This window comes from Cynocephalus volans, chromosome 16, assembly GCF_027409185.1.
Source record: "Cynocephalus volans isolate mCynVol1 chromosome 16, mCynVol1.pri, whole genome shotgun sequence".
Classification (NCBI taxonomy): Eukaryota; Metazoa; Chordata; class Mammalia; order Dermoptera; family Cynocephalidae; genus Cynocephalus; species Cynocephalus volans.
Genome location: NC_084475.1, coordinates 57,250,573 through 57,265,771, shown reverse-complemented (window position 1 = coordinate 57,265,771; position 15,199 = coordinate 57,250,573). Strand labels below are relative to the sequence as shown.

General features: G+C 41.4%; 1 protein-coding gene and 1 long non-coding RNA gene across 7 annotated transcripts in view; one reads left to right on the top strand and one right to left on the bottom strand.

The window, feature by feature from the left end:
* Nucleotides 1-11,696, bottom strand: part of SNAPC3 (small nuclear RNA activating complex polypeptide 3) — a 40,659-nt gene extending 28,963 nt beyond the window's left edge. For 3 of the 4 annotated variants that reach the window (XM_063080331.1, XM_063080330.1, XM_063080332.1), the window contains exons 1-2: nucleotides 11,368-11,696; nucleotides 10,358-10,435 (exon numbers count right to left, since the gene is read on the bottom strand). In XM_063080331.1, the coding sequence (XP_062936401.1) occupies nucleotides 10,358-10,435; nucleotides 11,368-11,684 (395 nt within the window). In that variant the 5' untranslated portion in view covers nucleotides 11,685-11,696. The remainder of the gene's footprint in view (nucleotides 1-10,357; nucleotides 10,436-11,367) is intronic. The other variant, XM_063080333.1, reaches the window with a different exon arrangement.
* A 184-nt stretch (nucleotides 11,697-11,880) lies between these two features.
* LOC134365263 (uncharacterized) overlaps nucleotides 11,881-15,199 on the top strand; it is a 48,527-nt gene continuing 45,208 nt past the window's right edge. Inside the window, exon 1 of one of the 3 annotated variants that reach the window (XR_010021979.1) lies at nucleotides 11,881-11,968. This is a non-coding gene — a long non-coding RNA (uncharacterized LOC134365263). Of the gene's footprint in view, nucleotides 12,049-15,199 lie in introns of all 3 variants that reach the window. The other 2 variants (XR_010021978.1, XR_010021977.1) reach the window with 2 other exon arrangements.

The following is a 15,199-nucleotide window of genomic DNA, read 5'->3' as shown; positions in this document are numbered from 1 at the left end:
CCCATGCATGTGTAAACATGTGTACTGCTGTGCTTTTCTGTTATATTTTTAAAACCATGAATTTATACTAAGACTTCTGGTCCCAAACTAAAACTGCAGGATTTATTTTAATATTCAACTTTTCCTTGTTTATAACTTTTCTGCACAAGTAAGAAACAGCTCTCATTGGCAACCTATTAACTTATTTGTTCAATTCTAGTAAATACATAAAGTAGTTACAGAATTGCTAACCTATACCTCTGTGAGAAACACTAACTTATGAATAGTTCTTTTTCTCTTCAGCCCTACAGCATTATATCAAGATACACTTTTATACAGACTTTGGTTAGTTCTTTCTTCCCCAACCTCTTCACTGTTTTTTTTTTTTTTTTTTTTTTAAATTTTATTTTGTTGATATACATTGTGGCTGATTATTGTTGCCCATCACCAAAACCTCCCTCCCTCCTCCCTCCCCCTCCCCCCACCAATGTCCTTTCTGTTTGCTTGTCATATCAACTTCAAGTAATTGTGGTTGTTGTTATATCTTCTCCCCCCCACCCCGGTTTTTTTTGTGTGTGTGTGTGTGTGAATTTATATATCAATTTTTAGCTCCCACCAATAAGTGAGAACATGTGGTATTTCTCTTTCTGTGCCTGACTTGTTTCACTTAATATAATTCTCTCAAGGTCCATCCATGTTGATGCAAATGGCAGTATTTCATTCGTTTTTATAGCTGAGTAGTATTCCATGGTGTAGATATACCACATTTTCCGTATCCACTCATCTGATGATGGACATTTGGGCTGGTTCCAACTCTTGGCTATTGTAAAGAGTGCTGCGATGAACATTGGGGAACAGGTATACCTTCGACTTGATGATTTCCATTCCTCTGGGTATATTCCCAGCAGTGGGATAGCTGGGTCGTATGGTAGATCTATCTGCAATTGTTTGAGGAACCTCCATACCATTTTCCATAGAGGCTGCACCATTTTGCAGTCCCACCAACAATGTCTGAGAGTTCCTTTTTCTCTGCAACCTCGCCAGCATTTATCGTTCAGAGTCTTTTGGATTTTAGCCATCTTAACTGGGGTTAGATGGTATCTCAGTGTGGTTTTGATTTGCATTTCCCGGATGCTGAGTGATGTTGAGCATTTTTTCATATGTCTGTTGGCCATTTGTATATCTTCCTTAGAGATCTTCACTGTTGTTATGTCATTCATTTGTAATACAATTAGGTTCATTTGATAGTTTTTGTATTCAATTTTGGGTTCCCCCCACCCCACATGCTGGTTGGTTTTGTCTGATTGCTTTTGGGTAGACCCAACTACATGCTGTCTGTAAGAGACTCACCTCACCTGGATGTTACTGATGTTTCCTTTGTGACCTAATACATAAAACCATTTTTTGTAAATGTGCCATACTGTCTCCATTGCCAGGGTGTAAATTTTATGTATACCTACCTCCATAAGATGTACATTAAAAAATGCCCTTTGGGGCCGGCCTGTGGCTCACTCGGGAGAGTGCGGTGCTGATAGCACCAAGGCCCCGGGTTCGGATCCCATATACGGATGGCCGGTTCGCTCACTGGCTGAGCGTGGTGCTGACAACACCAAGTCAAGGGTTAAGATCCCCTTACCGGTCATCTTTTTAAAAAAAAAAAAAAAAAAAATGCCCTTTGTCATGTTTAATGCTTGGGGGTTGAATTCTATTTGTCTGTATTAGAATTGCTACTTTTGGTTCCATTTATCTAATACACAGTACTTTTGTCCAACCCTTTATTTTAAGCCTCTCTGAATCACTTTGTTTTAGATGTGCCTCTTGTCTCTGCAAGGTTTTTGTTCTACAAGCCAAACTGAAACTCTTTTTAATTGGTTGCTAAAGAATGATGTATTTGGACTCAACTCTATCATAATATTTTCTAATTATATGTATTTTGTTATACTAGCTGGCTTTTTTATGAGATGCGTATTCTTTTCTTTTTCTTTAGGAGGTACGGAGGGGGGATTGGTATTTCTATTTTTGTTTTAGTGGTTACTTTTGTACTTCCCCCTGAGTATTCCTTAAAACCCACCTATTGCCCACACATTTTCCTCTTTTCTCCTCCCATCTTTTTAGTTGCAATATTGTACTTTGTTATAATACACAACAGTGTGTAATTAGACTTCCACCACCATCCCTACCTTGTAGTCCTTTTGCTGAAAATTTCCCAATCATTAATTGATTAGATGAAGCTCATCCTCTAGTATACTCCTCAGAAATGGCTGGTGGTTCAGAAATTACCCAAGTTCTTGTATGTTGAAAACTTTTTTCTATAACCTTGGTATTTGAAGGACATCTTGGTTTGATATAAAATCCTTAGTTCACACTTCCAATTAAGTTTTTTAAAAAATACTACTTCATTGTTGCCTTGCTTTGTATGTCAGTTTTGCAATGTCTGATGCTTTTTGGAATTCTGCCTTTGTAAGTTAGGTGTTCTTTTTGCCTGGAAGCCATGATAATTTTATCTTTATTTCTGAAACCTAATAATTTTACTAAGATATATCTCAGAGTTGATAATTCTGGGTTAATTTTTTCAGGTACCCAGAGAGCCTTTTCAATTTGTAGACTTAGTTTGTTTTTGTTTTTTTCCATTTCCATTAAGAAATTTTTTTAGATTATACTTTAAAATATTAATTCTGTTCCATTGCTTTGTTTTTCTTTTTCGGGACTCTGATAATATGAATATTATGTCTTCTTTGCCTGTCTTCCACTCCTAATACTTTCTCTGACTCATTTCATTTTTTCCTTTACGTCATTTTAATTCTCTTGGCTGTTTCATGCCTTTCTTCATTGCTTCTTATTAAATTTTCATTTGAGTCTATTCTCCTTTGGGTAGCTCATAATTTATTCACTTATGAGACAATTTTGTCTTTTTCTTCTATTTCTTTCCTGTGTCAGTCAATTCTTTTTTTCATTTCTCCCTTTTCATCATTTCCATTCTCAGTTTTTAAATTTCTTATCCAAGGTGTTCTCATACCAAGTGCTGGTTTACTCTTGACAGAAATAGAAAAAAATTCACATGGAACCACAGAAGATTCCAAATTGCCAAAGCAATCCTCAGCAAAAAGCATGAAGCTGGATGCACTACACTACCTGACTTCGAAATATACTACAAAGCTATAGTAACCAAAACAGCATGGTACCGGCATAAAAACAGACACGTGGACCAAAGGAACAGAACAGAAAACCCAGAAATAAATCCACATATCCATAGCCAACTGATTTTCAACAAAGGTGCCAAGAATGTACGTTGGGGAAAGGATAGCTTCTTCAATAAATTATGCTGGGAAAACTGGATATCCATATGCAGAATAGAGAAAGCAATCCCTATTTCTCATCAAATAACAAAAACAACTCAAAATGGATTAAAGATTTAAATGTAAAACGTGAAACTATAAAACTACTACAAGAAAACCAAGGGTAAACACTCCAAGATACTGGTCTGGGCAAAAGTTTTATGGCAAATACTTCTAAAGCACAGGCAACCCAAGCAAAAACAGACAAATGGGATTCTATCAAACTAAGAGGCTTCTGCGCAACAAAGGAAACAATCAACAGAGCAAAGACGCAACCAGCAGAACAGGAAGAAATATTTGCAATTTATTCATCAGGTAAGGTATTGATATCTAGAATATACAAGTTAAATGACTCAGCAAAAAAACCAAACAATCAGATTAAAAAGTGGGCAAATGCCCTGAATAGACATTTCTCAAAAGAAGACATACAAATGGCCAACAGATATATGACAAAATGCTCAACATCGCTAATTACCAGGGACATGCAAATCAAAACCATGCTAAGAGATCATCTTTCACCAATTAGAATGTTTATTACCAAAAAGACAAAGAAAAAACAACAACAAATGCTGGTGAAGATGCGGAAAAAGGGAACTCTTATAAACTGTTGGTGGGAATATAAATTAGTACAGTCTTTATGGAAAACAATATGAGATTCCTCAAAAAACTAAAAATAGAACCGCCATATGATCTAGTAATTCCACTGCAGGGTATTTATCCTGGAAAGGAAAGGAAGTCAGTACACCAAAGAGATATCTGCATTCCCTGTTCACTGCAGCACTATTCATGATAGCCAAGACATGGAATCAACTTAGGTGCCCACTGATATATGAATGGATAAAAAAAATGTGGTATATACACGCCATGGAATACTACTCAGCTATAAAAAAGAATGAAATCCTGTCATTTGTGGCAACATGGATGAGCCTGGAAGACATTATGTTTAGTAAAATAAGTGAGGCAGAGAAAGATAATCACTACATGTTCTTACTCATATGTGGGAGCTAAAGAAAAAAAATACTGAGCTTATAGAAATAGAAAGGAGATTTGTAGTTACGAGAGCCTGGGAAGGTGACGGGGGTGGGGGAGTTGTAATAGGGAGAAGTTTGTTAACAGATACAAAATCACAGCTAGATAGGAAAAATAAGTTCTAGTGGTCTACAGCGGGGCTAAGCATCTGTAACAATAATTTATTATATGGCCTCAATTGGCTAGAAGAGAGAAGCTTAAATACAATTATCACAAATAATTGATAATTTTTTTGTGATGAATATGCTAATTACCCTGATTTGATTGTCACACATTGTATACATGTGTTGAAATATGACTCTGTACCCCATTAATATGTACAATCAATATGTAAATTAAAAATTAAATAAATAAAAACAAAAATTAAAAAATACCACACATACACAAAATGTCAACTCAACCTCCTCTACCAGGCAAAATTAGAATTAAAAATAAATTTGGGTCCGGTCAAGATGGCAGAATAGACTGTCCCTAGCATCACTCTCTTCCAGAAATCAACCAATTTACAACTGTATAAAAAAGCAACAACAGCCAAGCTGAGGCTGCTAGAGCTCAGGGGAAGAGAAGGAGAGACCTACGGAGTACATGAAGGTGAGAGAAGCCACAATGAGAGAAAGAAAAAACTGCTTGGAGCGTTTCGTGCCATGGCTGCCTTAAGGCTGGAACTGCTGAGCACACGGAGCAAGAGCTAGCAAAAGCCGCAGCTGTGCCCTTCAGATGGAGTTGCTTGGAGGCAGCAGGGGATAAGAGGGCCTTGGTGGCCCCCAGGCCAGCAAGACCACTAATAGGGTTCCCAAGGACCCACAAAGGAGCAAGGAGCCACAACTAAAAAAATGGAGCCACTCAGAGGCTGGTGAGTCATCGCAAGGGACTGGTGCATGGCCCATCCCACAGGAAGTATTTGCGGCAGGGGCAGTGGGAGAGACAGGCCCACCGGGGGAACACCAGGGTACAGCAAGGACAACTGATCTGCACCCCAATCAGCATAGGAACACTCAGAGGAAACTAGTCAGAAATATAGAATTGCATGGGGTGCAGTTTGATGAAAAGACTCAGGCCCAGATCAGTTACTACACAACCCAGGTGCACCAAGTCTCTGGAGAGCCGGAAGTGTGGAGGATACTAACATTAATAAAGCACATGTTTTTGTTTACAGGGCCTTAACCCTTATCTTAGCAGGGCCAAAGCCCTGTAGTTTAAGGAATAGCCTAAGTGTTTAGAATTACACATAGAAATGCTAAGATTGGGAAAAACAGAAAACTTTCACAGGACTAAAGTCTCTGTTGTAGATAAAAAAAAAACTGTAATACAGCAAAAGTGATTGCTCTAAGGGCAGTTGTCCTTGGTGCAGCTAAACCTAATGATGGGAAAGTGTGTGAGCTAAAAGCTTCAAGGTTAATGGTTGAGGCATGTTCCACATCTTGCCTTCAGCTGTTTCCTTAAGTTTCTTAGGGAACTAAGCATTGCCATAGCAATTATCTCATTGCTTCTTTTTGTACTTCACATAGCTTAGTTTTTTGATCCCTTTGATAGTAAATTGCTTGAACTATTTTTAAGTTGCACCTGCTTTAATGAAGACTGTCATGTAGCCAGTTTGTTTATTTTTTCACTATGACTGATTAACCAGCTGTGTTCTTTTCTGTAACTTTCTTGCCTGGACAATAAAAACTGAGAGAAAACCTGATTTGGGGCTATTCCTAGGATCCTTCTCTTTTGAAGGAATTCCTCCTGTGATTAACCCCTTCAGTCCTCTCACTGCTCTGGAAAAATGGGCTTTGAGTAATCCTTTGCGTCTCCATCAGCCTGGGAGAGGTGACATGGAAGTACCTATAAAGTCAAACATTATAGGCTGTGCTGCACAAAAAGCCTTCCCTAGGGAAGCAGCGGCACAGCAGCAATTTAGTTAAACCACAGAGCTCAAGTGCTGGTCCCAACAGGAAATCCCTCCACTTTAGAAGTAAGCAAAGGACAAAAAAATTAGTTCCCATTCAGACACACCACCAGTGCCTTGGGTCCACCCAGGGATGTGAGGCATGGAGCCAGGCACTGGACCACCCCTCCCCTCAACCAGGCACACTGTGCCAGCGCCTCGGGGCCCACCTGGGGTCCCGAGGCATAGAGTCGAGGACCACCCAGACCCCCCCCAACCCAGCACACTGCGCCAGCTCCTCAGGGCCTACCCAGGGACCCAAAGGATGGAGCTGAGGACTGGACCCCCCCCACAACCAGGCACACAGCCAGAACCAAGGAGCATGCCAAAAACATCACCTCCATGTGGGTGGCCCACCACAGCCACAACCATGGCTGCCATGAAAGTGGCTAGACACCAGAGAACAATGATGCAGATGGTCTGCCAGCCACTGGAGTACATTGACACAAGGAGTCACCAGCAGAGATAATGAAGAGGATGTCTCTCTCCACAAAGCCCATTCTAGAGTGACAGAAGAAAAACTGCTCTATGGTAATATTGGGGGGTCTGATCACACCTCTTAGCATTGGACAGATCATCTAGGCAACAAATCAACAAAGTAACCATTATTCTTTCAGAAGGAGAGAAGAAATCTAGGGTAATTAGATGGGGGAGGGGGGAGGGTGAAGGGGATGGGGTGAGATTGGAAAAGGGACATAAAGAGTAAGTATGATTTATAACAATATATATGCTAATAACATTGATTTGATCAACATATCTCAACGTTGGACCCCCAAAATATGTACAATCAATTTTGATTCAATAAAAATTTAAATAAATACATAAATTTGGGAGGTAGAATGAAGAAAAGAAAAAAAATTCTAACTCATAAGCCAAATTGTTGGCCTCTCAAATTACTTGCTTCACATAAGTTCTCCCTAAAATTATTTATGTATACAAATAAAATATAAGAAAACATGAACTCTAAAAAAAAAAAAAGATGCTTATTTGAGTATATTCAAATATATATGGAGTGTAGACTTATAGGTTTTCTTCTGCTTCCTGGTTATTTTCAGAGCGAACGAAGGTAGTCTCCCAAATTGATACATAAAAACAATTGTTTTCTGATTTTCTGAAATAAATTATCTTTAGATTTTATTTTGTTTTGTTCATTTTGTGATACATAGGGGTAGTGGTGGTAGTTTACAAGATTCCCAATTTAATGGTCCTCTTTTCCATCATTCTAGCAAAGCCCAGATATATTAGAGTTGATTTTTAAAAATTTTTTGTGGTTGTTTTGGTGGTGGGATAAGAGTTGTGAGTCCTCCAATTTTATGGTTCTCTTGGCACATACTGGTAAACAGTAAATGGTAAAAGGTGTTTCTTGGCCACAGAGGTGAGGGAGGTAGGTAGAATAATCTGAAATTGCTATTGTACTAAAAGTAATGTTGCTGGAGCTTTTGGGATAACGGGTAAGTTTCAGTAGTACCCCTGTAGTAACAATGCTCTCTCTACCCACATATCTTATGTTTGGAGAGAACAGAAGACAGCAAAGGAGATCCAGTTGATCTATCAGTGGAAAGCAGTTCCGTTAAGTAGTCTCAGAATGACTATTTAACATGGCTTAATAAAATCACTATAAGCCAATTAATGTTATTAATTATAACAAAAAAGTCTGATTTGTTACGATTATCATCAACCTTCTTTTTTCAGTCAATCTCTAAAAATCACTTCCTCGGTTTTAAAAGTTTCATTCATTACAGTCATGCTAAAAATACTTACTCCCTATTATGTACACAGTTCTACAAATTGGAGGTACGGCAGTGAGCATGACAGACATAGCTTATGGAACTTTTAAGTGTAGCTAAGAAGACAGAAAATTAAACAAGTATATTCTAAATGTGATGAGTATTTCAATAGAGAAGCATGGGGTGCTATGTGAGCATACAAGGGGGCTGATATAGTTTAAATGTTTGTCCCCTTCAAATCTCTATTGGAACTTATCCCCAATATATTTAAAAAGTGGAGCCTTTAAGAGGTGATTGGATTGTGAGGACTATGCCTTCATGAGTTGATTAATCCATTCATGGATTAATGGCTTAATGGGTTAACAGGAAGTAGACTGGCTTTATAAGGAGAATAAGTGAGCATGTAAAAAACGCTCTTGCCACTCTTGCTATGTGTTATCCTATGTCACCAGGGCACTCTAGGGAGTTCCCACCAAGAAGGCCCTCACCAGATGTGCCCCCTGGACCTTGGACTTCCCAGGCTCCAAAACTGAAAGAAATAAATTTCATTTTCTAATAAATTACCCAGTTTCAGGTATTCTGTTACAAGTGACAAAACACAGATAAATACAGGTACCTAAATAGAGTCCTTAGTCCTTTAGCTGAGACTTAAAGGATGAGTAGAGATCAGCAAGGCCAGATAAGGAAGAGTGAGTGTTCTAGGCTAAGGCCTGAAGTGAGAGAGCGTGTTCTAGGAACTGAAACATAGTTCATGTGGCTGGAACACTACAGAGACAGAAATGAAAAGATCAGCAAGATCCTTTCCATAGAGGCCTTTGTGAGCCACTTAAGTAAGGATTTAGGACTTTAGCTCAAGGGCAATCAAAACCTTTTAAGTGAGGAAGGAATACAATCAGATGTGCATTTTATACAAATCCAACTAATCAATCGACAATAGTTACAGAGCACCAATTAGAGCAAGGCTGTACCGTAGGCTTAAGGGCAATACATAGATGAAGGGGTTTGGACTCTGAATGAGCCTTCAAAGACTTGAGAAATGTTCAAGTTCAAGGCAGTATAAATGCATCCATTTCCTAAAGGAGAGAAGGGTTGTGGTAATCTGAAAAGGAATTTTAGGATCTTAAAGATGAGGTAGGTTTCAGATAGGAGAGAGGCCATGAAGGCTTCAAATGTCTAGCTAAGGAGTTTGAAATTTTTCCATGTAGAAGATGTAGAGCCATTGACTAGGCATTTTCTACGCAAAATATCATGCTCAGGTGATGGCATGATGGATAAATCAGAAGAAGAAAGAACTAGACTTAGGGGAGACAAGTAGGAGCCTTTCATGGTGCTCTATATGTTAGCAGTAGGGATCAGGAAAACAGATTTGGCAGTTACCACAAAAGAAAAAAAAGAAAACCAAGGTAGTCAAGGGTTCTAATCTCTGTACCAGCCAGCCACCAAAAAAAGAAAAAGCCAGAGTAAAGTTGAAACAAGTGCCTGAATATTTGAGTGGAACAATAGTAAGGGTAGGGTCAAGGATGACAGAACAGCTGAGGTGGTGTGAAATAAGTGGGCCATAAACTGGAAATTATAAATTTCACTACTGCACAATTTCTCTCAATAGTACTATACAGTAGTACTTCCCAAAGTATGGTTGGCAGAGTAGAATTGATCTGTGAGAGAGTTGCTATCCAATCTGTACAGAAAACTAGAGTAAGCACTTCGAAACTTTCATTACAAGTTGACAGTAATTTTATATATGTTGAATTTAATAATAAAAATTTGGATTTATATTGTCTGCCGTTTTTAAATTCCATTTTTCTAGTAATTCATTTTTATAGTATTTTACAAAAGTATGGATCTGTCAGAGATTAAAAATTAAAAAACAAAAACAAAAACAAATTGCTCCTTTACCACAGGTAGTTTGAGAAACACTATCAGAGTATTTAGTTTGCATCCCAAATCCAAGTAGATGAACTCTACCTTGGTAAATACACATTCAATAATAAACACAAATTTGAATATGGACTGGATATTAAAGATTACGTATTTATTGTTAATTTTCTTAGGTGCAATAATACCACACTGATTATGTAGGAGAATGATACTTTTAGGAGCTATATGCTGATGTACTTAGGAATAATTTATCATGATGTCTGCAACTTACTGAATGGTATAGCAAGAGAAAAAGAGGCATCTCATACACATACAGCTAAAGCAAATACTCAGTACTCATACGGATGGCGAAATGTTAACAATGGTTGAATTTAAGGGGTGTGTATACGGATAACAATACTATACTTTCAACTTTTCAAAACATAACCTTGAAAAAAAGTTAAATAAATAGCACATAATAAAAGCAAAGTCCTTCATACCCCAAAGTCACCAGGTCAGTATCCTCTGGTATGACTTCTGGATCCTGGCCTTCCTCAAGGCATTTCAGTTTATCAAGGCTAAAACAAACAAACAAAAAAGAAAAGCAATACTTAGAGGCTGGCCATGCATCTTGTCAACAGCAAGTCAGGGTTGTGTCCTAAAAACATTAATGAGTAAATAAAAAGTCAGATAAAATCCAGCAGGCAGAGAGAACAGGCCAGAACACAAAACAATGATTTCTGCCCCAATACTTTATAATAAAAAGGATGTATGGCCAATTGACGGCGGCCTGTATTGTTAAATGGAAAAAGAAATTATTAAAAGTTATGCTCATGGGGCCAGCCTGTGGCTCACTCGGGAGAGTGTGGTGCTGGTAACACCAAGGCCACGGGTTCGGATACCTATATAGGGATGGCCACTTAACTCATTTGGGAGAGCGTGGTGCTGACAACACCAAGTCAAGGGTTAAGATCCCCTTACCGGTCATCTTTAAAAAAAATAAAAAATAAAAAAATAAAAGTTATGCTCATGTTATCACCTCAACTAAGGCCCTTTTTTGGGAAAATTTATGTAATAGCATATTCGGGAGGTCCCCAAAAGAGACCACAGTTAATCAAGGTTTTAACACTCTTCTAAGTCTCCTCCAGCCTCACCATTACTCAGGTTCCTCTATTGTCAAAGTGTCTGTCAATGGTAGGTACACTTCGCTTTTACCCTGACTGCTTTTTATTAACAAGCATTTAAAAAAATAGCGAATAGAACAATCAGTCGTTTATGCAGCTGTCTCGTTCCTTCACTCCAACTCGCAGAAATTGAGCATTCGTATCCCAGTTCCCGCTGTTCCGGGAAGGCTCCAGCGGATTGAAAGCTTTGAAAGGGCGGTCCTCAGGTCCTCCCACCCCTGGTCTAAACTACAGGCCCTCCCAGGGACAAGCCCCAGGGGAGCGCAGGAGCAGGGCTGCACCCTGGTTGGCCCGAAGATGCCATAGCCCCTCGGCCCCGCACTCACCCGCACACCGTCCTTAGCTCGGCCGCCGCCTCCAGGCTGCAGCCCAGATCCCTGGCCACCGCGGCATCCTCTCGCTCGGAGTCAGCCATCCCTTGTGGCCCGGGCAGCGCGGGTGCCGGCGGCCCCCTCAGCGACAAGTCCCCGACCCCGCGCAGCCGGCCTCGCCACAACTCCCCAAAGGGGCCCACATGGAAAGCGCGCGTGTTTAGCTCTGGAAGCTCGTACTCTGGAAAGTTGCAGCCGCTGCTGCTGGGGGCCGGGTCCCGCCTGCTGCCCACCCCGCTGCACGGTGGGCCACCCCGGCTGCCTTCAGCCATGTTCGCCCCACTCCCTTCCCTGCAGAAGCCCGGCGGTCAAGGCCTCGCGCGGCGTGATGGGACTTGTAGTTTCGTTTGCCCCCCGGCCGGCAAGGGACTGGGCGGCGCGGGCGGGGCTTCTGACACTACGTTTCCCGGCAGGCCCCGGCGCGAGGCCCCGTGCCTACGCGTGAGCGTATTGTTCTCCGCGCGGGGTGGTGTGGGCCGCGGTTGCGGGTCTGTCCTCCGCAGCCGGTTCGCCTGGTTGCCCGGCCCGCACCGTTACGTAGCAACGCCTCTGTCGGGTAGGGCTTCCGCGCCACGCCCTTCGGTCCGGCTCTTCCCTCGGCTTCCCTCCGGTGCGGGGCTTTTCCTTGACTCCAGGGTACTCGAGTTGCGCTGCTACCTCACTACCCTAGTAGTGAGTCTCCCCTAGTCGTAGTCTCTAGAGCCTGAGAGACAAGGAGGACGAAGGCCGAAACCAGGGATACGGTCAGCTTTCCAGATCCCGTTCTCTGAGAAAGTCCCCAAAGGCCCCGTCCCGTGTTCACGTGCAATGAGGGTGCTTCACAGAGCTCGTATAGAAATGGAACTAAAAGAGAATGTGGGGCTGGCCAGTTAGCTCCCCTGGTTGGAGCATGGTGCTAACACCAAGATCAAGGGTATGATCCCCTTACCCCCCAATTGCTAAAAAGAGAGAGAGACAGGGACTATCTTTCCATGAACTTTCTGAAGAAACCTGGTACACCTGCATTGCTGTACACACGCACAATAGTGTTTACGGAGCTTCTACTACATCGATAATGTGCATTATTAATCCTAATGTATATTTCTTATCGCAACAACCTTTCCAGGTAGGGATTATCATTTCCATGTTGCTATTGAGGAAGGAGTTAATGAATAGGATATAGAAGTAAGATTGTAATTGAATTGGTCTAGCTTCAGGTGGAGATTTCTACACATCCTTCAGAGACATAGCAGGACATACAGAAGAAGCCCTGGCTATTTATTTATTAGAACATAATCACATACCATATAATTCATCTATCTGAAGTGTTCATTCAATGGTTTTTTAGTATAGTCACTGAGTTGGGCAACCATTACTACAATATATTTGAGAACATTTTCACCACTCCAGAAAAGAAATCTGTACCGTTTAGTTATCACCCTCAATCCTCTCTGCTGATCCAGCCCTAGCCAACCACTAATCTACTCTGTGTCTCTATGGATTTACCTATTCTGGGCATTTAATATAAATGGAATTGTATAATACATGGTCTTTTTTGTGACTGGCATAATATTTTCAAGGGTCATGCAAGCTGTAGCAGGTATCAGTACTTCTTTCCGTTTTGGGCTGAATATTTTTGCATTGTGTGTTGCTGTGGTTTGAATGTGCCCACAACCTCATGTTGGAGCTTGATCCCCATTGTAACAGTGTTAACGGTGGGAAATCTGGCTAAGGTATTTGAAAGGTGAGCCTCTGGGAGGTGATTGGATTCTGAGGACTCTGTCCTAATGAATAGATTAATGGATTACTGGTTTGATGAGTTATCAGAGAGTAGACTGGGGGCTTTGTAAGGAGAAGAAAGAGAGCATGTGGAAAAGTGATCTTAGCCGCCGCTCTCGTGATTCACTGCATAGCCACAAGACTGTAGAGTCCCCACCAGGAAGAAGGTCCTCACCAGATGTGCTTCCTGGACCTCAGACTTATCAGTCTCCAAAACTGTAAAAAAAAAAAAAAAAAAATTCTTTTTTTAAAAAATAAATTACCCCCCCAAAAAAAGATAAAAAGAAAATTACTCAGTTTCAGATATTCTGTTATCAGTGACAGAAGATAGACTAATACATATGGATATACCACATTTTGTTTATTCATTCATCAAAAGTTTCTTTCCATCTTTTGGCTATTATGTATAATGCTGCTATGAGCATTCATGTACAAATTTTAGTGCAGACATGTATTTTTATTTCTCCTGAGTATATACCAGGAGCATATTTGTGGTAACTCCATTTTTTAAATTAATTAATTTATTTATTAATATTATTATTTTTTGTATTCTAAGATGTTGTGGAGCAATTGCAGGGGTGGGGGAGGAGGGAAGGGGAATAGAAATAGAGTAGGAGGAGGAGGAAGGAGGTGGGACGTGATCGAGGTCCATGGCACCCCTACCTCATTCTGGCAGAAGAGACCAGGGGGCTTCCAGTGACAGTGCAGTTATTGCGGGGCTGGATGCAGATGTCAGGGGAGCGTGGCTGAAGCCCTCAGCCCCTGTCTGCCCTGGCTTGAGAGCCCAGGATACTTCCTGTGGTGGCTTGTTAGTCTTCACAGGGTTGGTTTTGGATGTTGGAGGGTTGTGGCTGAGGCCCATGGCCCTGGCTTGGGAGCCTAGTGGGCTTCTGGCCCTTCCAGGTTTATAGGTGTTCTTTGGTGGTGTTAGGCCTTTATTAGCTAATATGAAACTTTGTCTCTGATCTGTGGGTATTTTGTTTTTTCTTTCAGTTCTGTTTTGGATTATTAGCTACTCCCACCACTTAAACTCTGCACTGGAACTAATTTGTTGTCCTTTGGTTACTTCTAAAATGGGGGAACTTCCAGTGGGGTCCAGCACTTGTGCCCTGTGGTTAAGCTAAATTGCTGCTTTGCTGCTGATTCTCTGGGGAAGGCTTTTTGTGAAGCTCGGGTTTTAATTGTTGACCTTGTGTGTACTTCCAGGTCTTGTGAGGTCTGGTACACCTGGGTTCTGTGGAAACTCTGGTCTGGGCCTGAGTCTTTTCAGCAAACTGCACCTCCTGTAGTTCTGTATTCCTGACCAGTGTCCACTGAGTGGTCCTGTGCTGACTGGAGGGCAGATCAGCTGTCCATGCTGTGCCCCAGTGTTGCCCTCGTGGCCTATCTCCCCTACCACCTGCACTCCAAACACTTCCCATGGGACAGACCATGCACCTGCCTTTGCGATGACTCACTGTCTTCTGAGTGGCTCCTTTTTTCAGTTGTCTGTGGCCTCTCACTCCTATGTGGGTCCACAGGAACCCTGTTAGTGGTCTTGCTGACCTGGGGGCCACCAAAGCCCTCTTCTCCCCTGCCGCCTCCAAGCAACTTCATACAAAGGGCTTAACTGTGGCTTTTGCCAGCTCTGTTCCGTGTGCTCACCAGCTCTAGCCTTAAAGTGGCTGGGGCTTGAAATGGTGGGAGCAATCCTTTTTTTCTCTCATTGTGGCTTCTCCCACATTCATAAACTCCGTAGGTCTCTCCTCCTCTTCCCGTGAACTCTAGCGGCCCCAGCTTTGCTTTCATTGCTTTTTAATAGTTGTAAATCAATTGATTTGTGGGAGAGAGTGACACTGGGGACCATCTATTCCACCATCTTGACTGGAAACCACCAGTATAGGCTTTCCCAATATCCTAGGATGTCTTAGCACTTCTGACATTGTCTCTTTTGTCTCTTCCATTCTCTCTTCATCACTGGAATCCATAACAAATATTACCCCATAGGACTCAGCATAGTAATCCTTCCAGATTCCCTGAACTCTTTTTC